The following is a 25,356-nucleotide window of genomic DNA, read 5'->3' on the forward strand; positions in this document are numbered from 1 at the left end:
AGTCCTAAGAGATTTACATATGGGTGATTTCTCTCAACTATAAAGGGTTGTGATTGGCTCCGCTAGGGAATCTAACAGAAAAAGGCGAGGTAGCTAAATAGTGAAAATCACAGTTATGATAGTGGGTTTTAACAATAGGAATCAAAAGAGAATAGATACGGGACATAGAATTAAGAGAGTTGAACAAAACACAATAGCTGAAACTCGACAGGAAAACAATGTATCTTCAGGGTATAATTTTGAACTAAAACTGATTTAAATTTATAGCAGAACTTAACCACAATAAGAGGAATTAGAAGTTGAAGAGACATTCACAGTAATCCAACTGTGATAATCAGGGAATCCTCACTTAAAACCTTGAAGAGTCCATGTCAGTGTCTCTTAGTGAATCCATATATAAGACTGAAAGCATCAGCATATCATTTTATTCAGTGAAAACTGTGTTTGCAAGCAACACTCCTGTTTATAGGTAGAGGTCCACCCTTAATCTGTGAAAGAAAATATAATTTCTAATCTGCAAATAAAATTGTAGACTGAGAAATCTAAAATAAAAGCTCTTATAACCGCTTCTAGAGCTTCTAGGATCAGATTCAACTTAAGTTCTCAAACAAGGTAGAAAAAAGAATAACTCAAATTGAAATAAAAACTAGAACAAAGCTTCTTCTGTAGTTTTAGTATCAGGCTTCCAGAGTACCACATGGTTTAGGGTTATACCACCTTTCTTTGATCTTGGTTTCTGCTGCATTAGTCCATGCCCAAAGAGGCATGCCCATAGGGTCCTAGAACGGAAATGAAAATTGAAACCCCCCAGAAAAAAAACGTAGTTCTTCTATGATCTCATTATGGAAGTTCAATCACTGGGACCTGGAAATCAATTCCCATGATTTAGAGTTCGATCTTCCTGTTTGTTATGACATGAGATTCTGCTTTAGAATCTCCACTTTTCTGTTTTATTTGGTAGGCTAAATATCCTCGTGGATTTTCTAAACTAGTCATTGCCTTAAACATATTCCAAATGAATGTTCGCAACTTGGTTGATTGTTAGTTGGGGCACACTGATTGACTTACTTGCCTTCAATTCGTGGGCTTAAAGTACTTGCAATGGATGGCTGCTAGCATATTAGGCATTTCAGTCTAGAGGGATTTTGAGATTTAATTTGAAAAGTTATGATTCCAAAATTTTGTTGCATAAATTGAAATAAATATCGGCAAGAAATGTCCCGCAATATAAAGAGGCATACAAGAGAAAATTTTAAGTCCTTGTAGGGTCACTTCTCAATAGGGAAAGTTGTGAGGTCTTGCGAAACACATGGTTAATTCTATCTTGGGGGTTTTGAGGAGTTACTCTTTCCACAGTTAATTGATTGAATGAAGAACCTACATACTACTACTGAAAACTATAGCTAGAATTTTTCACTGTAACTTTTATATCCATAGAATTTTCTAGAAATTACTTTTGAGCTTCCCTTAAATAATAGGTTAAATGTTATTTGCTAGTCCTGTTCATATATGCGTATTGGGTACTGCTCGTTTAGATGCCTATGTTGCTACAGTGAGAATTGATGATCTTTTTGGTTGGATTGATGATTTGACTTTTCTTGTTGGATTTTGAATGGATGAAACACAGATCATGCTTATAATGGTGTAATGTGGGTTTTGAGGTATTTCTCATTGTTTAATACATAGTTTCTAATTTTCTTAATATAATACAGCTATTTGTGAGTCCATAATTCAATACGTTTATGACTATATTATTGTCATCTATTTGTTGAATGTTCTGATTTTGTGGGATTTACTGATTATATTTCTGAGTTGCAGTTGCCTTGAAGTTGCAAGGTATGTTTATTTTTGCTTTATTGCTTTTGTTTTCTTTGAAGCTCTATTATTTCTGCAATGCATTTGAAGGAGCCTTGCAGGAACCCTGTTTTGTTCTGTTTCCCCAAACAAGTGTGGATACTCTACAATTCTCATCTCTCACCTCTATCAAGGTATTTGAATATTTTGTTGGAAGAATTAAAAGTTAATTGATACCTTTGAAAATATGTGATTCTATATTTTCATTTGGATTTAATTGGATTCCCCACTTTTACTCCTCCCTACATTACTTCTTTTTGGACTTTGAGTTTGCTTGGAATTTGGTGTTACATGTCCATTGTACGATTTGGTAGTTAGACCGAAACAATTGGCAGGTGTACATTAAAACTCCTGGGGGAGAATCCCAAATCAAACAAGAGAAGCCCAACTACAATGGAATGATGCTGCAAGTGTGGAAGAATCTTGGAATACATTGTGGAGGAGGTTGAAGTATCTGGTTGAGAACTGCATCAAGTTGGTGATGCTCAAATGATTTTTTTTGGTTGGACTGATGATTTGGGTTTTCTTGTAAGATTTTGAATGAAGGAAACACATATCATGCTTATAATGGTGTATTGTGGGTTCTGTGGTATTTCTCATTGTTTAATACATAGTTTTTAATTTTCTTAATATTATACAATTATTTGTGAGTCCATAATTATGACAACATTATTGTCATCTATTTGTTGAACTGTTCTGGTTTTGTGGGCTTTACTGGTAATATTTCTGAGTTGCAGTTGCCTTGAAGTTGCAAGGTATGCTTATTTTTGCTTTATTGCTTTTGTTTTCTTTGAAGATTTTTGTATTTTTGCAATGCATTTGAAGGATTCTTGCAGGAACTCTCTTTTGTGCTACTTCCCCAAGCAAGTGTGGATACTCTACAATGCTCATCTCTCACCTCTATGAAGGTATATTTGGCTATTTTGTTTTTATTGTATTATTTTGTTAGAAGAATTAAAAGTTAAATGATACCTTTGGAAATATGTGATTCTATATTTTCATTTGGAGTCGGATTATTATTATTTTTCTTCTAAAGAATAAAGGAAAAAAATAACGAAAAAGCAACTTATAAAAGGATGCTACAGCCAAAATGGAGCCTCCAAGATTTAGACCCCCTATACAAAAGGCAATAAACCTCCATCCCTGTACATAATCAACCCATACAACATTAATTTTCTGTCCTTTTAGATGTACCTTGGAGGACTAAGGTTTGGATTTAATCTGATTCCCCACTTTTACCCCTCCCTGCATAACTTCTTGGGCTTTGAATTTGCTTGGAATTTGGCGTTACATGCCCATTGTTACACTGAAACAATTTGGCAGTTAGACGGAAACTATTGGCAGGAGAGACATTGAAATTCTAGAGGGAGAATATCCCAAATCATACAAGAAAAGCCCAACTCCAATGGAGTGTGTAAGAATCTTGGATTATATTGTGGAGGAGGTTGAAGTATCTGCTTGAGAACTGCATCAAGGTGAGTGTTGGGGGAGCAATGAATTGTCAAAATATTTCCAAGGTAGTGGGGAACATGCAACTCACTCATTTGTAGGAGACTTGGGGAAAGGAACCTGCTGAGAGGAAAAAACAAAAGGTGGAAACTGAACTTATTTTTTGTGGTGGTGTAGAGTTGGTAGCTTTTTTATTTTCCTTGTTCCACTTCTAGAAGGTAGTAGATGGAGAGGCTAAAGGGCTGTGACCAAGTAAAAGGACCAAAACCAGTTTTATTTTTACACTCTCTCTCTCTCTCCCCCACACACATTTTTTTATGGTGGCAATATTATTCTGATGGTACTATTTTAATTCCCTTGATTGACCATATGGAATGTGTCAGCCAATATTGTCGGTCGTCCCTATTGTTATGGGAGTCTTTCTTGTATGATAGCAGCTGTTGATCCTACCCCCTCGAGCCCTCCCACCCCATCAATAAAAAAGAAAAGAAAAAAAAAACTGCTGAAGTGTCCCAATCACTTAACTTATTTAGTCTTACGAACCCATTCCCATGTGATTTTCTTGTAATTCAAAATTTCGGCTGAGGCGTCATCATGGAGGTTTAAAATGATTGGTGAAGATAAGATTTAAGGCATGGAACTTACAATGTTTCCGTAATTTTTTCTATTATCAAAATCCTTTTTGGGGGATGAAAATACTAAAATGGTTATAAAATTCTTTTAGTGGTTATTTCTTCTTGACTTTATTTTCTTAAAACATGAATGGTAGGAGACCGATGGATATTTTTTGTGGGTTGCTTCTTGTCATTGTCTCCTTTCTTCAAAATGAATGAAAGAAGACTATTTTTATAGGTGGTTGTTCTTGTCTCTTTTTTTAGTATGATTGAATGGAGACTCGTTCACACAAATTGAGATTAAGGGGTAACTGGTGGTGGATTGATGGAATAATGGTTTACATTTTTTGATGTCTCATTTCATGTGTTCTCTTAAATATGAGTAAGAAAGGAGACATTCAACCCCTGCCAGCCACACCCACCCCCCCCACAAAAGAAAGGAGATTGATTTCTTGAACATTTTATGCAGTTTGGCACTAGCTGGCATATAATCTGGACCTGATTGATGCATCATGCATGTGCTACCCATATTCAGTAACGTGACTTCAGTTGTAAGTTTTACTTCTTTTTCTGCAATCCCCATGCCAATGACTATTTACTTTGGAGATTATTGTTGATTTTGTGTCCTTTAAAGATGTGAGTTTGATCAATTCAGTAGCACTATTTTTCCCCTGCTTGATTTGTGCAATAAACTATTTTTAATTGTAAGTAATATATATTTTGGATGTGCTATGGGACGTTCCCACATTCCAGTCTGAATATGGGATCATACTCCGGTACATTTTGACATTAAGAGATTATCACTTTCACATGAGGAAAAGGGTCTACTGCAGTGAGTTCAAAAGTACATTTGATATTTGCACGACTTCCCCTCTTCAATTTAGGACAAGGTTGACGCCTAAGATGCTACTAAGAACCGTCCGAAATATTTCTTAAATTTTGTATGTCTGTTTTATTTGTTTGGAACTAGGTCTCATGCTCTTATACATGAGCAAGTTGGAGACAAGATTGAGTGGGAAGAACAGCATGCCAAACCCAAAGGAAGAAGTATTTCGCTGCATTCTAACCCTATGTTCCCTTTTGGAAAAACCCTACTGGGGATTTCACCGATAATCTTAGAGAAGGCATTGTTAAGAGATTCATTCAGATTTTCTCGCATGTAAGGTATTTCACGTGGATTATTGTCATCTATTCGTTCAGATTTTCTTGATTCTGAAGACTAAAGGTGCAGGTAATATTTTCTTCCTGTTGGTCTCTCATTTAAGTTCAAAATGACGCTTCTCATCTGGTATAATCATCTAACTTCGTGTGAGGAATTTCCTTACATTTTTTTTTTCTCTCATATTTATTGTTTCCTTTAGAAATATAATCCCATTTTATTTTGGGGTTTGTTATAGTGATTTGGTTAACAGGGAACATTGGAGGAGATAAAATGGCTAAGAGATTTTCTCTAGGAAATGCATTAAGGAATAGGCTCTTCGAAAGAAAAAACCAACACCAAATCGAAAATCCTGAACATGTTTCATCTATCGTTAGAGAACATATCGAGAAGATCTTGAAGGTATTTTCATTTTTCACTCAACTATTCTATGATACCTATTCTCTCTTTACCTATTTCCTATGTTGTATTCGTTGTAGCTTAGTGGGGTTATCTCTGTGGACATTGAAACCAGGAGAACTTGGAGCTCTTGTGGATTTTGGCAGAGAAGAAATATCCTTGTCCATCATTAAAGTATTTCCACTCTACCTTTTGCAGCTTTAATTGGAACTAAATTATATGGTTTTTGTTCTCCATATTTTTTTTTTGGGTTTCCTTAACCTTATTGGTAGCAAAATCATCGAATTTAGTAAGATTGAGTTACAACAATTATGAATCAACGAAGTCTTTGTGCTGAGTTGAGGATCAGCCTTGCGCGGCTTAAAAGATAATGTCTTTGTTGCCGAGTTGAGGCTCGATCTTGCGCTCCTTAGAAAGTATGGTATTTAGTTTCGAGCTGAGGCTTGGTCTTGTACACCTTAAAACATAAGGTCTTTGTGCCGAGCTGAGGCTCGATCTTGCACGCCTTAGAACATAAAGTCTTGGTGCTGAGTTGAGGCTTAGTCTTGTGCGCCTTACAACATAAGGATTTATGTCGAGCTAATTAGTATGATAAAGATCTCACAAATGAGGGCTTCTGTAACACCCTAATCTGATATTTATTACCCTATTTGTGGACAGGCAAGAAGAAAGAGCAGAGGAAGCCAATGCTGGCATGGTTGGCAGTTGTGGAGTGCCAAGAAAGCAGAAGTGACCCCACTTGCTCCTGTTCAGCTTGCCAATATCATTGGGGAACTCATAAGGAGGGGTGGACAAAGAGGTAAGTTTAAGTACAAGACTAAGAATAGTAGGAAAAAACAATGCGATGTAAGGACTTCCCAGGGGGTCACCCATCTTAATACTATCACCCAAGCACGCTTAATTACGGAGTTTTATGGGATTTGGTGCATTAGTGCTGGTATGATCGCACCCACACTGGTAGGACCAAAACGGGCCAGCCAATTTTGCCTAGCAGAATGTAATTTTTGGGTGTTTACACTATGGAGCCCACCTCTGTTGTGCAAAATTCCCAATATACCCCTATAGGAAGAGACTTAAATGAGGCATGAAATGCATACTTTAGAGGAAATGAATTTATAGACTACTAGGTATTATATATATATATATATAGTATGTATGTAATTTATATGGAAATAAAAGAGGGTAGCCAACTTAAGAAGGCAGCCAAACAAACCTTAGTTATAAGGATTTAAGAGGGCAACCAAACAGACCTTAGCAATACTTGAAGAGGGCCAGCCAAACAGACCCTTGGGGCTGCCTTATATATAAGGGGTAATGGGCTGAGATTGCATCAAACGTGACTGTTGTAACTGTAAGGAGAAAAAGAAAGAAAGGAGAAGAAGAAGAAGCAAAGAGATGGAAGAATAGGAAGAAAGAGAAGTGAGGAGGGAACTCACTCACCTCAGGCGGCTCTTAGATTAACTTTGCACCCATGTAGGTGAACTTACTACTGTAGCAAGGTTAATTAGGTAATTTAATGTAGATTGGGCAGCTAGGGTTAAGGTTTTACCCAATTGTTAATTGCCAGGGAATCCCTGTAAGTAGAATAGCTGCCTAATAAAGAAAGTCCTAATATCTATGGGCTATTGGGGACCCACTTGGTATAAAAACCCTATCCCTGCTAAACCCTAGAACATAGGACTACTTCTTTTTCAGTAGGGATTATGCAATAAGGGCTGGAATTGGGTTGATTTAGTGGAAATTCTGCCAAAACCCTAGGAACATAATTTTATTCAAGTTGAAATTATGCAATAGGGGCTGAATTAATTAGGTTAGGTTAGTACTTATAAATGTTCATCTCAAATTGATGGCCAAGGCATGAGAAATACTCTAATTCTGTAGTTCTCTTTAAATTCCTACACTATGCCTGCAGAATTAGACAATATTAGTTGTGGGTGTAATATATTGAAACCCAAAATTGGGTCAACTTGGCATTTAACCTTTTTCCTTACTGACCTAAGATAAGTATTGGAAATTCAAAATGAAAAATGGATGCAATTCGGGCACTACAGCAAACATGGTACCGGTTTTGACCCAGGTTACCCCCCGATTTGGGTTCTTGAAGCCAGATGGGCTGTGTAACAGGTTACTAAACCTTTTGACATAAGTTTAAATTTGTTTGTATAAGATTTAATGAGAAACATAACCCATGATTGTAGGGTCCAATGTTTGGAATTTCATATGACCTCGAGGACTGTAAGTATGGATGAAACCCCTTCATCCAATGAGGATCTATTAGTGATTCTCTATATCTAATTCTACGGTAGAAAAGGTCAATGAAATTAAGGAATTAATGTGTATATAGGAAGGAGCAGACAAAGACCTCTATAGGTTGGGAATGGGAATGCTATACTTAAAGCAAGTGGATAAAATATAGGAATCTGTGATGTACCTAATAATTTAAATATCTGTTGAATAGGGAACATAAGTGACAGTGTGGCAATTTTCTTGAATCCAAGAAGTGAACTTGCCAAAATTGAATACCAAGGTGGGTGGATGCCCTTCTCAACCCCTATTCTTTTGGTGTGTTTGTTTAATCCTGTTTATGCATTAAATTGCTTGTGTATGTGCATTTACATTTACCTGCATTTATTCTTTGATGGTACTATTGTGATGGAATGGGACGGAATGTAAATGAGAAAGGTAAGGCAGGTGAGAAGGGTCACATGCAGGTGCCCATGTTTGTATGTGTGATTGAAATGATTGGTTGTGCATCATTTAGAATGTTGGGTTAGGTATCACAACCCCATATGCTATACCCCTTGTACGTAGGGGGTTAGGTACGACTAATCCCGAATTTTGTGGCTGCCTGATTAGCAATGCACTTGTGATGAGTTGTGGGGTATCAGTTAAGGATGTGAGACAGGATACGACGTACTGTATGCCTACGAATATATTTATGATACGGGGTTTCCTTGTAGGGGTTAGCCGGTGTGGCTTGGGACCCGTACCAGCACTGGCTGGCTCCTGCATACGGCATAACTTGTATACCTGAGGCCTAACGTACAGGGTAGGGTATGCCACCTACGTTGGTAGCACTTATACCCATAGGTGATGAGACCCAGTAATGGATTATGAATTTTGTATAATTAATTAAATGGAATCAAGAGTGTCATTCTCTATGTTTGGAGCATGCATGAGCATCATTCTCTATGTGTGGAGCATGCATTGCAGCTGGATGTGTGTGCTTGTTCTTCCCCACCCCTCACTGAGCATTACCAGTGCTCACCCCCTTTCCTTTGATCCTATAGATGATGAAGGTGGTATTCTGCCGACTCCCGGCATTGATTATGAGATAATGTCCATGGATCACATGGCTCGTATTCCAGAAGATGAACTCGATCATGGACCCGCCTGTGAATGTGACGACTGCGCCTATGGAGGCCAGTACTTCTGAGGAGTAGGATGGACTATTCCTATATATTTTTGTGTATATATTCCTGTTTTGATGTATATAGTCTACTACTGAGATACTGTAAACTGTGAATATTCTCTTTTTGTAATGTATGTAACTCTCATCTGCATAATTGTAAATATATCTTATCACTTAGTTGGCACTGGAGCTTAGGTAAGATATTTTGTTTGCTGGACTGTGCATATGTAAAAAAAAAAAAAAATAAAAAAAAAGAAAAAAAACAAAACTCTGATCTTCCGTAGTGTAGTGGTGGTGTTATGATCTGCCCTAGTCTAGATCTTGGAGAAACAGGCTGACTGGATACGGTGAGATGACCAGTGCCGTATGCCTTAGCCTATTGGAGGTAGGGTGTGACAGAGTGGTATCAGAGGGCTAAAGACTTGGGAAAAATTATCTTAACCCACAAGGCCTTAGGCTATCCAGTGTCATAGGACTTAAGAAATTAAAATCTTCGAACTAAAAACATCAAATTTAGGGAAACATTGTTGTGGCCATTAAAGAAGTCCAATAGAGAAAGAAAATGAAATATTGTATGTAAACTCTGAATGTATGTGCACTCGTGGTCGGAACAAGACACTATTTTATGTGATGTGTGCTGCATGAGCCTTTGGGAATTAATCGATTATTTATCTTACAGGAATTCCCAAAAATGCCACCATGACGTGCTCAACCTCAGTATGAGCTATGGCCAAGGAAGAAGGGTCGGGCTGCCAGAGCTACCCCTCATGTGCCAGTAGGGGATGAGGCAGGAAGGGAGAATGCAGTTGGGGTGACCCTACCCGTACCCCTGCAACAGCAACACCTGTGCCGCCACCTGCACCACCAATGATCACAACACTGGATGTGGCAGCCATTGTAACAAACATGACGCAAGGGATACACGAAGGGTTGTAGCGAACCATACAGCAAAATATGTAGCAGCAAAGGGCAATGGTTGAAGAATTGGTCACTGCCATACGTGCCAGGGAATCACCAACAAACCATGTATCTATGGCACCACCCCCACCAACCCCTACAGCTCCTGCTCTTAACTCTTTGTTTGTTTTTCGAGTTGCAGCCACTAGTCAGGCTAGTAGTGGACAAACATCCCATGCACCACCAGCTAGGGGAACGTTTACAGGGCAACAGACTCCAGGAACCCCTCCCGTAGAACAAGTATGGACTGATACCAGCAAGTTGCTGGAAAAGTTTCAGAAGTATCGGCCTCCATATTTTAGTGGGGTACATATGATCCATTGGCTCCTGCCAAATGGATAGGAGGAGTAGAGAAAGCTTTCTCAGTTCTGGGCTGCAATGATGAACAAAAGATCTTGTGTGCTAAATACCAGTTGCAGAATGAAGCTCATGCATGGTGGAAGGCTACAAGACCCATATTGTCAGCCACATATCCACATCCCACTTGGGACCAGTTTATAGAAGTGTTCTATGGGAATTACTTTCCCATAAGTGTGCAAGATAGGGAGGAATCTGAGTTCATGGCATTGGTGCAAGGTCCCAGATTAGTGTTGGAGTACCAGCAGCAATTTGAGGCACTATACTATTTTGCACTTGAGCCTATGAAGACTGACAGGGCAAAAGCTAAGAAGTTTGAAAAGCGGCTGAGATCTAGTATTGGGTAGTACTGATTGCACACAGGCTCCAGACATATGCTGAAGTGGTTCAGATTGCCAATTCCGTTAAAGCTAAGCAGAGAGGGGGCTATCAAATTCAGCCAGCGAGGAAAGCCAAGGCAACGGGAATTGGAAGGCAGTTTGGGAAGTTTGTGAAGGGAGCTACATGTACAGTTATTGTGCCTGGGAAGATTGACTCAGGTCAAGCATCTACCTAGTCCCGGCCAGCAACCACCACTATCCAGCCTCTATCCATGAGGTGCTATGTGTGCCAATAACCAGGACACTTGGCCAGATCTTGTCCCCAGAGGAAGCCAGCAGAGCCCAATGTGACTTCTTCATCTGCATTCACCCGGAAACCATAAGTGGCTGGGAAGGTGTTTGCATTGTCAGCTGAGGAAGCTGAGATTGCCCCTGGAGTTGTAACAGGTACAATATTAGTTTCCACAGTACCAACATTTGTATTCTTTGATTCTGGTGCATCTCATTCTTTTGTGTCTTCACATTTTGCTACGAGAATGGGGATAGAACCGAAAAAGTTAGCACATAAGTTGATGATTAGTACACCCACTGAGTTTATAGTGGAGTTGGAGGACGTATATGAACCATGTTTGATTCAAATGTGTGGTTGAGATATGATAGCCCATTTGATTTGCATAGATATGAAGGATTTTGTTGTTACACTAGGAATGGACTGGTTGTCAGTATACCGAGCTTGTGTACTTTGTGCAGAGAAGAAGATAGTATTTAGACCTCGGGATGGAGATGATTTTACATTTCAAGGGAATAGGAGAGACAACGCCAAGAAATTACTAATTTCTGCCATACAAGTTCAGAAATTACTAGAAGAAGGGTGTGAAGCCTATTTAGCATGTGTCAGGGATACTACCAAGAAGATTGCAACCCTAGAACAGGTAGAAGTAGTCAGAGAATTTCATGACCTGTTTCCTGAAGATCTATGTAGTGTGCCCCCAGATAGGGAGACAGAATTTTGCATTGATTTAGTACCTGGGGCAGTACCTGTATCTCGAGCACCATACAGAATGGTTACTGCTGAATTGAAGGAATTGAAAGAGCAATTGCAGGATTTATTGAAGAAGGGTTTTATTAGGTTTTATTAGACCCAGTGTATCATCCTGGGGAGCTCCAGTCTTATTTGTAAAGAAAAAAGACGGTAGTATGCGGATGTGCATTGATTATCGGGAATTGAACAAATTGACTATTAAGAACCAATATCCACTACCCCGTATTGGTTACTTATTTCGGGAATTGAACAAATTGACTATTAAGAACCAATATCCACTACCTCGTATTGGTGACTTGTTTGATCAGTGTTAGGGTGCTATTACTTTCTCCAAGATTGATCTGAGATCTGGGTATCATCAGTTGAAGATCAGGGAGAGTGACATATGGAAGACAGCTTTCAGGACTAGGTATGGCCACTATGAATTTGTGGTTATGCCGTTTGGACTGCCTAATGCTCTAGCAGCATTCATCGGATTGATGAATCGGGTATTCCATGATATGTTGGATCAGTATGTCATAGTGTTCATAGATGATATTCTGATTTACTCCAGAAGTAAAGAAGATCATGCAAATCACTTGAGGTCTGTGTTGCAAAGGCTAAGGGAGAAGCAGTTGTATGGTAAATTTAGCAAGTGTGAATTCTGGTTATCATAAGTGAATTTCTTGGGACATATTGTATCTGCAAGAGGCATAGAGGTTGATCCTGGAAAGGTTAAAGCAGTGCTAGATTGGGAGTCTCCAAAGAATGTCAGTGAAATTCGAAGTTTTCTGGGTTTGGCAGGTTACTATAGAAGATTTATTGAAAATTTTGCTCGGATTTCTTCACCTATGACTCGGTTGACTAGAAAAGGAGTAAAGTTTGAATGGACAGAAGAATGTGAGAATAGTTTTCAAGAGTTGAAGAATCGACTGGTAACAGTTCCAGTCCTTGCTATTCCAGATGGTACCTCAGATATGGTGGTATACAGTGATGTTTCCAAACAAGGTTTGGGATGTGTGTTAATACAAAATGGAAGAGTGATTGCATATGCTTCCAGACAATTGAGGGATTATAAAAAGAATTATCTTACCCATGATCTGGAATTGGCAGCCGTTATCTTTGCGTTGAAAATTTGGCGTCACTATCTGTATGGAGAAAAATGTGAAATTTAGAGTGACCACAAGAGCCTTAAATATCTCTTCACTCCAAAGGAATTAATCACGAGGCAGAGAAGATGGTTGGAGTTACTGAAAGACTATGATTGCACAATTCATTACCATCCAGGGAAAGCTAATGCAGTAGCCGATGCATTGAGCCGAAAGCATAAGACTACCACACTTGCTGCTCTCACTACCAATCCGATGTTGATAGAAGAAGCAAGGAAGTTTGATTTGGAAGTAATTACAGAGGCGGAGACACTTGAAGATGTGACACTTGCCACCTTTGTGATTGAACCCACCTTATTTGAAAGAATTAAGGAAGCTCAACCCAAAGATGATATGTTAAGGAAGACAATCAATGCTATCAATGTTGGGAGATAGAAAGGTCCTAGATTTTCATTAAAGGATAGAACTTTGTGGTTTAAAGATAGATTATGTGTTCCAAGGGAGGAGAAATTGATAGAGTTGATCTTGAATGAGGCTCATAGCAATCTTTACTCTTTGCATTCGGGAAGTACCAAAATGTATAAAGATGTGAAGAAACTATATTGGTGGTATAATATGAAGAATGATGTGGCAGAACATGTAGCTAAATGCATGATTTGTCTAATGGTGAAGGCAGTGAGACAAAGACCCCATGGACTGTTACAGTCTCTTCCCGTGCCAGAATGGAAGTGGGAACATATTACTATGGACTTTGTGGAAGGGCTACCACGGACTAGAAAGGGGAATGATACTATCTGGGTGATTGTTGATAGATTAACAAAGGTAGCACATTTCATAGCTATGAAGATATCTCATTCTATGTAGAAATTGGCACAGTTATATATTGATTATATTGTGAGATATCATGGTGTACCTGTCAGTATTGTTTCTGATCGTGATTCCCGGGTTACTTCTAAATTATGGGAATGTGTGCAAGAGGCAATGGGGACCAAGCTGAAGTTTAGCACGGCATTTCATCCACAAACTGATGGACAATCAGAAAGGACTATCCAAATTTTGGAAGATATGTTGAGAGCCTGTGCTGTAGATATGAGTTATAGTTGGGATGAGCATGTGCCTTTGGTTGAATTAGAATATAATAGTAGTTACCAAACAACAATTGGTATGGTGCCATTTGAAGCTTTGTATGGAAAGAAATACAGAACTCCATTATATTCGGATGAAGTTGGAGAAAGAAGAATGTTGGGGCCAGAATTGATACAGACTACCTGTGAGAAGTTTGATATAATCAAAGAAAGAATCAAGGCTGCTCAATCCAAACAAAAGAGCTATGCAGATAGTAGAAGAAAACCTCTAGAATTTGATGTGGGCAATAAAGTATTTCTAAAAATCTCACCACTAAAGGGTATAAGAAGATTTGGCGAAGGAGGAAAATTGAGTCCCCGGTATGTGGGACCATTCGAGATTCTGGATCAGATTGGCCGGATAGCTCACAGATTCGCATTGCCCCCAGAGTTGGAAAGGTTTCACAATGTTTTTTATGTATCAATGCTGAAGAAGTATATTCCAGACTCTTCGCATGTACTGCCGACTATTGAAACATTGGACCTTAATAATGATTTTAGTTATGAAGAACAGCCTGAAGGAATCTTTGATAGAGAAGAACATCAGCTCCGGAATTGTACTCTCTTATGTGAAGGTGAAATGGAGAAACCACCCATAGCAAGAAGCCTCTTGGGAAAGGGAAGATAAGGTTAAAGAGAAATATCCTGAATTGTTTGGATTACAAGGTATGCCTCACAAATTTTGAGGACGAAACTTTTGTAAGGAGGGGGGAAATTGTAACACCCTAATCTGATATTTATACCCCTACTTGTGGACAGGCAAGAAGAAAGAGCAGAGGAAGCCAATGCTGGTATAGTTGGTAGTTGTGTAGTACCAAGAAAGCAGAAGTGACCCCACCTGCTCCTGTTTAGGTTGCCAATATCATTGGGGAACTCATAAGGAGGGGTGGACAAAGAGGAAAGTTTAAGTACAAGACTAAGAATAGTAGGAAAAAAAATGCGACATAAGGACTTCCCAGGGGGTCACCCATCTTAATACTACTCTCACCCAAGCACGCTTAACTACGGAGTTTTATGGGATTTGGTGCATTAGTGCTGGTATGATCGCACCCACACTGGTAGGGCCAAAACGGGCCCGCCAATTTTGCCTAGCAGAATGTAATTTTTGGGTGTTTAAATTGTGGAGCCCACCTCTGTTATGCAAAATTCCCAATATACCCCTATAGGAAGAGAGTTAAATGTGGCATAAAATGCATAGTTTAGAGGAAATGAATTTATAGGCTACTAGGTATTATATATACATATATATATATAGTATGTATGTAATTTATATGGAAATAAAAGAGGGCAGCCAACTTAAGAAGGCAGCCAAACAAATCTTAGTTATAAGGATTTAAGAGGGCAACCAAACAGACCTTAGCAATACTTGAAGAGGGCCAGGCAAACTGACCCTTGGGGCTGCCTTATATATAAGGGGTAATGGGCTGAGATTGCATCAAACGTGACTGCTGTAACTGTAAGGAGAAAAAGAAAGAAAGGAGAAGAAGAAGAAGGAAAGAGAAGGAAGAATAGGAAGAAAGAGAAGTGAGGAGGGAACTCACTCACCTCAGGCGGCTCTTATATTAACTTTGCACCCAGGTAAGTGAACTTACTACTGCAACAAGGTTAATTAGGAAAGTTAATGTAGATTGGGCAGCTAGGGTTAGGGTTTTACCCAATTGTTAACTGCCTGGGAATCCCTGTAAGTAGAATAGCTGCCCAGTAAAGAAAGTCCTAATTTCTTTGGGCTATTGGGGACCCAACTGGTATAAAAACCCTATCCCTGCTAAACCCTAGAACATAGGACTACTTCTTTTTCAGTAGGGATTATGCAATAAGGGCTGGAATAGGGTTGATTTAGTGGAAATTCTGCCAAAACCCTAGGAACATAATTTTATTCAAGCTGAAATTATGCAATAGGGGCTGAATTAATTAGGTTAGCTTTGTACTTATAAATGTTCATCTCAAATTAATGGCCAAGGCATGAGAAATACTCTAATTCTGCAGTTCTCTTTAAATTCCTATTATGCCTGCAGAATTAGACTATATTAGTTGTGGGTGTAATATATTGAAACCCAAAATTGGGTCTACTTGGCATTTAACCTTTTTCCTTACTGACCTAAGATAAGTATTGGAAATTCAAAATGAAAAATGGATGCATTTCGGGCACTACAGCAAACATGGTATCTTATCACTGAGCATTACCAGTGCTCACACCCTTTCCTTTGATCTTATAAATGACGAAGGTGGTATTCTGCCGACTCTCAGCATTGATTATGAAACAATGTCCATGGATCACATGGCCCATATTCCAGAAGATGAACTCGATTACGGACCCGCCTGTAAATGTGACGACTGCGCCTATGGAGGCCAGTACTTCTGAGGAGTAGGATGGACTATTCCTATATCTTTTTGTGTATATATTCCTTTTCTGATGTATATAGTCTACTCCTGAGTTACTGTAAACTGTGAATATTCTCTTTTTGTAATGTATGTAACTCTCATCTGCATAATTGTAAATATATCTTATCACTTAGTTGGCACTGGAGCTTAGGTAAGATATTTTGTTTGCTGGACTGTGCATATGTAAAAAAAAAATAAAAAATAAAAAACTCTGATCTTCCGTAGTGTAGTGGTGGTGTTATGATCTGCCCTAGTCTAGATCTTGGAGAAATAGGCTGATTGGATACGGTGAGATGACCAGTGCCACATGCCTTAGCCTATTGGAGGTAGGGTGTGACAGAGTGGTATCAGAGAGCTAAAGACTTGGGAAGAAGTATCTTAACCCACAAGACCTTAGGCTATCCAGTGTCATAGGACTTAAGAAATTAAAAGCTTCGAACTAAAAACATCAAATTTAGAGAAACATTGTTGTGGCAATTAAAGATGTCCAATAGAGAAAGAAAATGAAATATTGTATGTAAACTCTGAATGTATGTGCACTCGTGGTCGGAACCAAGATACTATTTTATGTGACGTGTGCTGCATAAGCATTTGGGAATTAATCAATTATTTATCTTATAGGAATTCCCAAAAATGCCACCATGACGTGCTCAACCTCAGTATGAGTTATGGCCAAGGAAGAGGGGTTGGGCTGCCAGAGCTACCCCTCATGTGCCAGTAGGGGATGAGGCAGGAAGGGAGAATGCAGTTGGGGTGACCCTCCCTATACATGCATCCACCCCTGCAACAGTAGCACCTGTGCCGCCACCTGCACCACCAATGATCACAGCACAGGATATGTGATGAGCACATTTATGTGTGAAATCTAGGGTAGTAAAACATGCATTTTACATATTTAGAATGGAGCTACCTTGGGTTTTACTCTCTTTTTGCAGGTTTTATATTTTCAAGGCCTTAAGGACTATCGGGCGCTATATCTTCAATTTTACACGTAAAGAGGCCATATTTCCTTTCATGGTTACGAAGAGGACGAAATTCTGAGCAAGATGGACGTGTTCAATTAAAAGTACACATTCGTTTGGTCACCCGTACAAATGATTATTCTTTTCGGGCCAGAAAAAGAATAATGGATCAGAACTTAACCGAGATGCAGAACCAGCCCATTTGCAATTATCCCAGAGGTGCAAGGAATACTCCAAATGCCAACAAGGATCAATGGACCACATCATTAAGTGATTAAAGATTTGTTTATGGTAACAACAACTAACTAGCGTAGTTGGTGAGCTATGGTGTACAAAATTCCCTTGCTCACCAAGAGGTCTCAAGTTCGAATCTTATGGTTGTTTTTTTTAGAAGATTTTGTTGAAGATTTCCTGTTTTTCACTCACTTAAAGCACTAAGGGCATGGAGGGGATTTCCACATCAAATTAGAAGCAAGGAAAATCGTGGAAGCAAGAAGAAAAAAATAAAAAAAGGAAAGGAAAATCGTGGAAGCAAGAAGAGAAGAAAAAAAAAAGGAAAGAAAAAAAAGGGAGAACCAAAGATTGTCCAAATCTTCTCTCTCCTCCACATCATCATCCACCAAAAGATTGTCCAAATCACATAAAGCAAGAAGGAAGAAAATCGTCCCTAGGAGAGAGAAAAAGAAGAAAAATAAATTAGAAAAAAAGGAAAGAAAATAAGAAAAAAATTATAGGAAATTTATTTCTCTCTTCTCTCTCCTCCACCTTAGCACTTTTGGACTCAAAAGATCTCACAATCAAATTGTAGGTTTCTCTCTTTTAGGAAAGAGAAAATATGTTACACTACTCCCCAAATCCCTATAAAATACAACTCATGTAAAGAGGAGAGACAATTCATTCTTCCTCTAAGTTTTTTTAGTTGCTCTCTCTTTCTCTCTTCACTCTTAGGTTTCTAGTTCTTCTCTATTTTTTTTGCTTTAATCACTTGTTGTATAGTTTTTAATGTCAATTAAGTGCAAGCACTGCTTTTATCTTTTCAGCCTTTATGGTTTATGAAAATAAAATGCAATTGAGTTGGTAATTTTTTTAAGTTAATATAGTTCCCTAAGGCTTAGATCTAGTGACCAAGATCCACGGCCAATGGAGCAATTTTTTTTCAAGTTCAAGCATTGGTTCAAGTAAGTAGGCTCCTTCAGTAGTCTTCTCTCCCCCTCTCATTCCCTCTTCTGACTACCCTTTCTTTCTTAATTTAGGATTTTTATTTTCAGTCGTTACATTATTGCTATTCCTTTCCCCCAAGGTTCATGGCTAGTGTATGTGTTGGCTTTGCCCCTCCTAGCCATAGAACCATCAATTTATTGCTTTATTTTAATTGTCTCCCTTTACCTAAAGCCAAGTAGAGAAACCCTTGTAAGAGTGACTCTCTGGTCAAGTAGGGAAGCTCATATTATGATGCATCCCTCGGGCTAAGTAGAGAAACCTACTTGTGAGTTTCTCTCTAGCTTTATCCCCTTTCTTTTACTTTATTTTTATTTCAGCATTTTTTCCGTTATTTATTTATTATTATTATTATTTAATTGCGTGGGTTGTTTATTTTTAGTTATTTATTTATTTAATTTTAATTGCGTGGCTTGCGTCTTTAAATTCTTAGATGACGAATGGTTAGGACGTTATTTTAGATACATATGTTTAGGACAGTAATTAGAATTAGATCACAATCATTAATCGGTTCACTTTCGCATTATTAAAAGAAATAAAAAAATAAAGTGGCTGCTCTCCCTGTGTTCGACCCGTAGCTACACTGATCCGTACGCTTGCGGTTACATTTTAAATCTCAAACAATATGGCAGCTATTGTAACAAATATGATGCAAGGGATACACAAAGGGTTGCAGCGAACCATACAGCAAAATATGTAGCAGCAAAGGGCAATGGTTGAAGAATTGGTCACTGCCATACGTGCCAGGGAATCACCAACAAACAATGTATCTATGGCACCACCCCCACCAACCCCTACAGCTCCTGCTCTTAACTCTTTGTTTGTTTTTCGAGTTGCAGCCACTGGTCAGGCTAGTAGTGGACAAACATCCCATGCACCACCAGCTAGGGGAACGTTTACAGGGCAACAGACTCCAGGAACCCCTCCCGTAGAACAAGTATGGACTGATACCAGCAAGTTGCTGGAAAAGTTTCAGAAGTATCGGCCTCCATATTTCAGTGGGGTGACATATGATCCATTGGCTCCTGCCAAATGGATAGGAGGAGTAGAGAAAGCTTTCTCAGTTTTGGGCTGCAATGATGAACAGAAGATCTTGTGTGCTAAATACCAGTTGCAGAATGAAGCTCATGCATGGTGGAAGGCTACAAGACCCATATTGTCAGCCACATATCCACACCCCACTTGGGACCAGTTTGTAGAAGTGTTCTATGGGAATTACTTTCCCATAAGTGTGCAAGATAGGGAGGAATCTGAGTTTATGGCATTGGTGCAAGGTCCCAGATCAGTGTTGGAGTACCAGCATCAATTTGAGGCACTATACTATTTTGCACCTGAGCATATGAAGACTGACAGGGCAAAAGCTAAGAAGTTCGAAAAGGGGCTGAGATCTAGTATTGGGGCAGTACTGATTGCACACAGGCTCCAGACATATGCTAAAGTGGTTCAGATTGCCAAATCCATTAAAGCTAAGCAGAGAGGGGGCTATCAAATTCAGCCAGCGAGGAAAGCCAAGGCAACGGGAACTGGAAGGCAGTTTGGGATGTTTGTGAAGGGAGCTACATATGTTGCTATTGTGCCTAGGAAGACTAACTCAGGTCAAGCATCTACCTAGTCCCGGCCAACAACCACCACTACCCAGCCTCTATCCATGAGGTGCTATGCGTGCCAACAACCAGGACAGTTGGTCAGATCTTGTCCCCAGAGGAAGCCAGGAGAGCCCAATGTGACTTCTTCATCTGCATTCACCCGGAAACCACAAGTGGCTGGGAAGGTGTTTGCATTGTCAGCTGAGGAAGCTGAGACTGCCCCTGGAGTTGTAACAGGTACAATATTAGTTTCCACAGTACCAACATTTGTATTGTTTGATTCTGGTGCATCTCATTCTTTTGTGTCTTCACATTTTGCTACGAGAATGGGGATAGAACCGAAAAAGTTAGCACATAAGTTGATGATTAGTACACCCACTGAGTTTATAGTGGAGTTGGAGGACGTATATGAACCATGTGTGATTCAAATGTGTGGTCGAGATATGATAGCCCATTTGATTTGCATGGATATAAAGGATTTTGAGGTTACACTGGGAATGGACTGGTTGTCAGTATACCGAGCTTGTGTACTTTGTGCAGAGAAGAAGACAGTATTTAGACCTCGGGATGGAGATGATTTTACATTTCAAGGGCATAGGAGAGACAAGGCCAAGAAATTAATAATTTCTGCCATACAAGTTCAGAAATTACTAGAAGAATGGTGTGAAGCCTATTTAGCATTTGTCAGGGATACTACCAAGAAGACTGCAACATTAGAAGAGGTAGAAATAGTAAGAGAATTTCCTGACATGTTTCCTGAAGATCTATGTAGTGTGCCCCTGGATAGGGAGACAGAGTTTTGTATTGATTTAATACCTGGGGCAGTACCTGTATCTCGAGCACCATACAGAATGGTTACTGCTGAATTGAAGGAATTGAAAGAGCAATTGCAGGATTTATTGAAGAAGGGTTTTATTAGACCCAGTGTATCACCCTGGGGAGCTCCAATCTTATTTGTATAGAAAAAAGACGGGAGTATGCATATGTGTATTGATTATCGGGAATTGAACAAATTGACTATTAAGAACCAATATCCACTACCTCGTATTGGTGACTTGTTTGATCAGTGTCAGGGTGCTATTACTTTCTCCAAGTTTTCTGGGTTTGGCAGGTTACTATAAAAGATTTATTGAAAATTTTGCTCGGATTTCTTCACCTATGACTCGGTTGACTAGAAAAGGAGTAAAGTTTGAATGGACAGAAGAATGTGAGAATAGTTTTCAAGAGTTGAAGAATCGACTGGTAACAGCTCCAGTCCTTGCTATTCCAGATGGTACCTCAGATATGGTGGTATACAGTGATGTTTCCAAACAAGGTTTGGGATGTGTGTTAATGCAAAATGGAAGAGTGATTGCATATGCTTCCAGACAATTGAGGGATTATGAAAAGAATTAACCTACCCATGATCTGGAATTGGCAGCCGTTATCTTTGCGTTGAAAATTTGGCGTCACTATCTGTATGGAGAAAAATGTGAAATTTACAGTGACCACAAGTGCCTTAAATATCTCCACTCTAAAGGAATTAATCACGAGGCAGAGAAGATGGTTGGAGTTACTGAAAGACTATGATTGCATAATTCATTACCATCCAGGGAAAGCTAATGTAGTAGCTGATGCATTGAGCCGAAAGTATAAGACTACCACACTTGCTGCTCTCACTACCAATCCGATGTTGATAGAAGCAAGGAAGTTTGATTTGGAAGTAATTACAGAGGCGGAGACACTTGAAGATGTGACACTTGCCACCTTTGTGATTGAACCCACCTTATTTGAAAGAATTAACGAAGCTCAACCCAAAGATGATATGTTAAGGAAGACAATCAATTCTATCAATGTTGGGAGTCTGAAAGATCCTAGATTTTCTTTAAAGGATAGAACTTTGTGGTTTAAAGATAGATTATGTGTTCCAAAGGAGGAGAAATTGATAGAGTTGATCTTGAATGAAGCTCATAGCACTTCTTACTCTTTGCATCCTGGAAGTACCAAAATGTATAAAGATGTGAAGAAACTATATTGGTGGTATAATATGAAGAATGATGTGGCAGAACATGTAGCTAAATACATGAATTGCCAAATAGTGAAGGTAGTGAGACAAAGACCCCATGGACTGTTACAGCCTTTTCCAATGCCAGAATGGAAGTGGGAACATATTACTATGGACTTTGTGATAGGGCTACGATGGGCCAGAAAGGGGAATGATACTATCTGGGTGATTGTTGATAGATTAACAAAGGTAGCACATTTCATACCTATGAAGATATCTCATTCTATGGAGAAGTTGGCACTGTTATATATTGATAATATTGTGAGATATCAAGGTGTACCTGTCAGTATTGTTTCTGATCGTGATTCCCGGTTTACTTCTAAATTTTGGGAATGTGTGCAAAAGGCTATGGGGACCAAACTGAAGTTTAGCACGGCATTTCATCCACAAACTGATGGACAATCAGAAAAGACTATCCAAATTTTGGAAGATATGTTGAGTGCCTGTGCTATAGATATGAGTTATAGTTGGGATGAGCATTTGGCTTTGGTTGAATTTGCATATAATAATAGTTACCAGGCAACAATTGGTATGGTGCCATTTGAAGCTTTGTATGGAAAGAAATGCAGAACTCCATTATATTCGTATAAAGTTGGAGAAAGAAGAATGTTGGGGCTAGAACTGATACAGACTACCTGTGAGAAGGTTGATATAATCAGAGATAGAATCAAGGTAGCTCAATCCAGACAAAAGAGCTATGCAGATAGTGGATGAAAACCTCTAGAATTTGATGTGGGCGATAAAGTATTTCTAAAAATCTCACCAGTAAAGGGTATAAGAAGATTTGGAAAAGGAGGAAAATTGATTCCCCGGTATGTGCGACCATTCGAGATTCTGGATCGGATTGGCTAGTTAGCTTACAGATTAGCATTGCCCCCAGAGTTGGAAAGGTTTCACAATGTTTTTCATGTATCAATGCTGAAGAAGTATATTCCAGACTCTTCGCACGTACTGCCGACTATTAAAACATTGGACCTTAATAATGATTTGAGTTATGATGAACAACCTAAAGGAATCTTTGATAGAAAAGAACATCAGCTCCGGAATCATATTATCTCTTATGTGAAGGTGAAATGGAGAAACCACCCAGAGCAAGAAGCCTCTTGGGAAAGGGAAGATGAGGTTAAAGAGAAATATCCAGAATTATTTGGATTACAAGGTATGCCTCACAAATTTCGAGCACGAAATTTTTGTATGGAGGGGGAAAATTGTAACACCCTAATCTGATATTTATACCCCTACTTGTGGACAGGCAAGAAGAAAGAGCAGAGGAAGCCAATGCTGGCATGGTTGGCAGTTGTGGAGTGCCAAGAAAGCAGAAGTGACCCCACCTGCTCCTGTTCAGCTTGCCAATATCATTGGGGAACTCATAAGGAGGGGTGGACAAAGAGATAAGTTTAAGTACAAGACTAAGAATAGTAGGAAAAATGAATGCGACATGAGGAATTCCCTGGGGGTCACCCATCCTAATACTATTCTCACCCAAACACGCTTAACTACAGATTTTTATGGGATTTGGGGCATTAGTGCTGGTATGATCGCACCCACACTGGTAGGACCAAAACGGGCCAGCCAATTTTGCCTAGCAGAATGTAATTTTTGGGTTTTTACACTGTGGTGCCCACCTCTGTTGTGTAAAATTCCCAATATACCCCTATAATAAGAGTCTTAAATGAGGCATGAAATGCATACATTAAAGGAAATGAATTTATAGACTACTAGGTATTATATATATAGTATGTATGTAATTTATATGGAAATAAAAGAGGGCAGCCAACTTAAGAAGGCAGCCAAACAAACCTTAGTTACAAGGATTTAAGAGGGCAACCAAACAGACCTTAGCAATACTTGAAGAGGGCCAGCCAAACAGACCCTTGGGGCTGCCTTATATATAAGGGATAATGGGCTGAGATTGCATCAAACGTGATTGCTGTAACAATAAGGAGAAAAAGAAAGAAAGGAGAAGAAGAAGAAGGAAAGAGAAGGAAGAAGAGGAAGAAAGAGAAGTGAGGAGGGAACTCACTCACCTCAGGCGGCTCTTAGATCAACTCTGCACCCAGGTAAGTGAACTTACTACTGCAGTAAGGTTAATTAGGTAATTTCATGTAGATTGGGCAGTTAGGGTTAGGGTTTTACCCAATTGTTAACAGCCAGGGAATCCCTGTAAGTAGAATAGTTGCCCCAGTAAAGAAAGTCCTAATTTCTTTGGGCTATTAGGGACCCAACTGGTAAAAAACCCTATCCCTGCTAAACCCTAGAACATAGGACTACTTCTTTTTCAGTAGGGATTATGCAATAAGGGCTGGAATAGGGTTGATTTAGTGGAAATTCTGCCAAAACCCTAGGAACATAATTTTATTCAAGCTGAAATTATGGAATAGGGGCTGAATTAATTTGGTTAGGTTAGTACTTATAAATGTTCATCTCAAATTGATGGCCAAGGCATGAGAAATACTCTAATTCTGCAGTTCTCTTTAAATTCCTACATTATGCCTGCAAAATTAGACTATATTAGTTGTGGGTGTAATATATTGAAACCCAAAATTGGGTCAACTTGGCATTTAACCTTTTTCCTTACTGACCTAAGATATGTATTGGAAATTCAAAATGAAAAATGGATGCAATTCGGGCACTACAGCAAACATGGTACAGGTTTTGACCCAGGTAACCCACCGATTTGGGTTCCTGAAGCGAGATGGGATGTGTAACAGATTACTAAACCTTTGGACCTAAGTTTGAATTTGTTTATATAAGAATTAATGAGAAACATAACCCATGACTGTAGGGTACAATGTTTGGAATTTCATATGACCTCGAGGACTGTAAGTATGGATGAAACCCCTTCATCCAATGAGGATCTATTAGTGATTCTCTATATCTAATTCTACGATAGAAAAGGTGTAACAAATCAAGGAATCAATATGTATATAGGATGGAACAGACAAAGACCTTAATAGGTTGGGTATGGGAATGCTATACTTGAAGCAAGTGGATAAAATGTAGGAATTTGTGATGTACCTAATGATTTAAATATCTGTTGAATAGGGAACATAAGTGACAGTGTGGCAATTTTCTTGAATCCAAGAAGTGAACTTGCCAAAATTGAATACCAAGGTGAGTGGGTGCCCTTCTCAACCCCCATTCTTTTGGTGTGTTTGTTTAATCCTGTTTATGCCTTAAATTGCTTGTGTATGTGCATTTACATTTACCTGCATTTATTTTTTGATGGCACTATTGTGATGGAATGGGATGGAATGGAAATGAGAAAGGTAAGGCAGGTGAGATGGGTCACAAGGTGCCCATGTTTGTATGTGTGATTGAAATAATTGGTTGTGCATCATTTAGAATGTTAGGTTAGGTATCACAACCCCATGTGCTACACCCTTTGT

The 25,356-nt window shown here is 39.0% G+C and overlaps 1 protein-coding gene, 1 long non-coding RNA gene and 2 pseudogenes across 2 annotated transcripts in view; 2 read left to right on the forward strand and 2 right to left on the reverse strand.

Annotated features, from left to right (window-relative positions):
• Positions 1–11,718, forward strand: part of LOC122086269 — a 28,089-nt gene extending 16,371 nt beyond the window's left edge. The window contains exons 4-7 of the long non-coding RNA XR_006142377.1: positions 4,387–5,478; positions 5,591–5,649; positions 6,136–6,274; positions 9,567–11,718. This is a non-coding gene — a long non-coding RNA (uncharacterized LOC122086269). The remainder of the gene's footprint in view (positions 1–4,386; positions 5,479–5,590; positions 5,650–6,135; positions 6,275–9,566) is intronic.
• A 2,991-nt stretch (positions 11,719–14,709) lies between these two features.
• On the reverse strand, positions 14,710–14,827 carry LOC122087745 (annotated as a pseudogene).
• A 5,158-nt stretch (positions 14,828–19,985) lies between these two features.
• LOC122086216 lies at positions 19,986–20,885 on the forward strand. The gene has a single exon (XM_042654953.1). It carries the CDS (start codon positions 19,986–19,988, stop codon positions 20,883–20,885), a length of 900 nt encoding a protein of 299 aa, XP_042510887.1.
• Positions 20,886–23,395: 2,510 nt separating this feature from the next.
• Positions 23,396–23,513, reverse strand: LOC122087751 (annotated as a pseudogene).
• Positions 23,514–25,356: the final 1,843 nt, after the last annotated feature.

Source organism: Macadamia integrifolia, chromosome 8 (assembly GCF_013358625.1).
Source record: "Macadamia integrifolia cultivar HAES 741 chromosome 8, SCU_Mint_v3, whole genome shotgun sequence".
NCBI lineage: Eukaryota > Viridiplantae > Streptophyta > Magnoliopsida > Proteales > Proteaceae > Macadamia > Macadamia integrifolia.

Coding starts and splice junctions, on each gene's coding strand:
- LOC122086216 (XM_042654953.1), top strand. CDS start 19,986: ATGAGGTGCTATGCGTGCCAACAACCAGGACAGTTGGTCAGATCTTGT.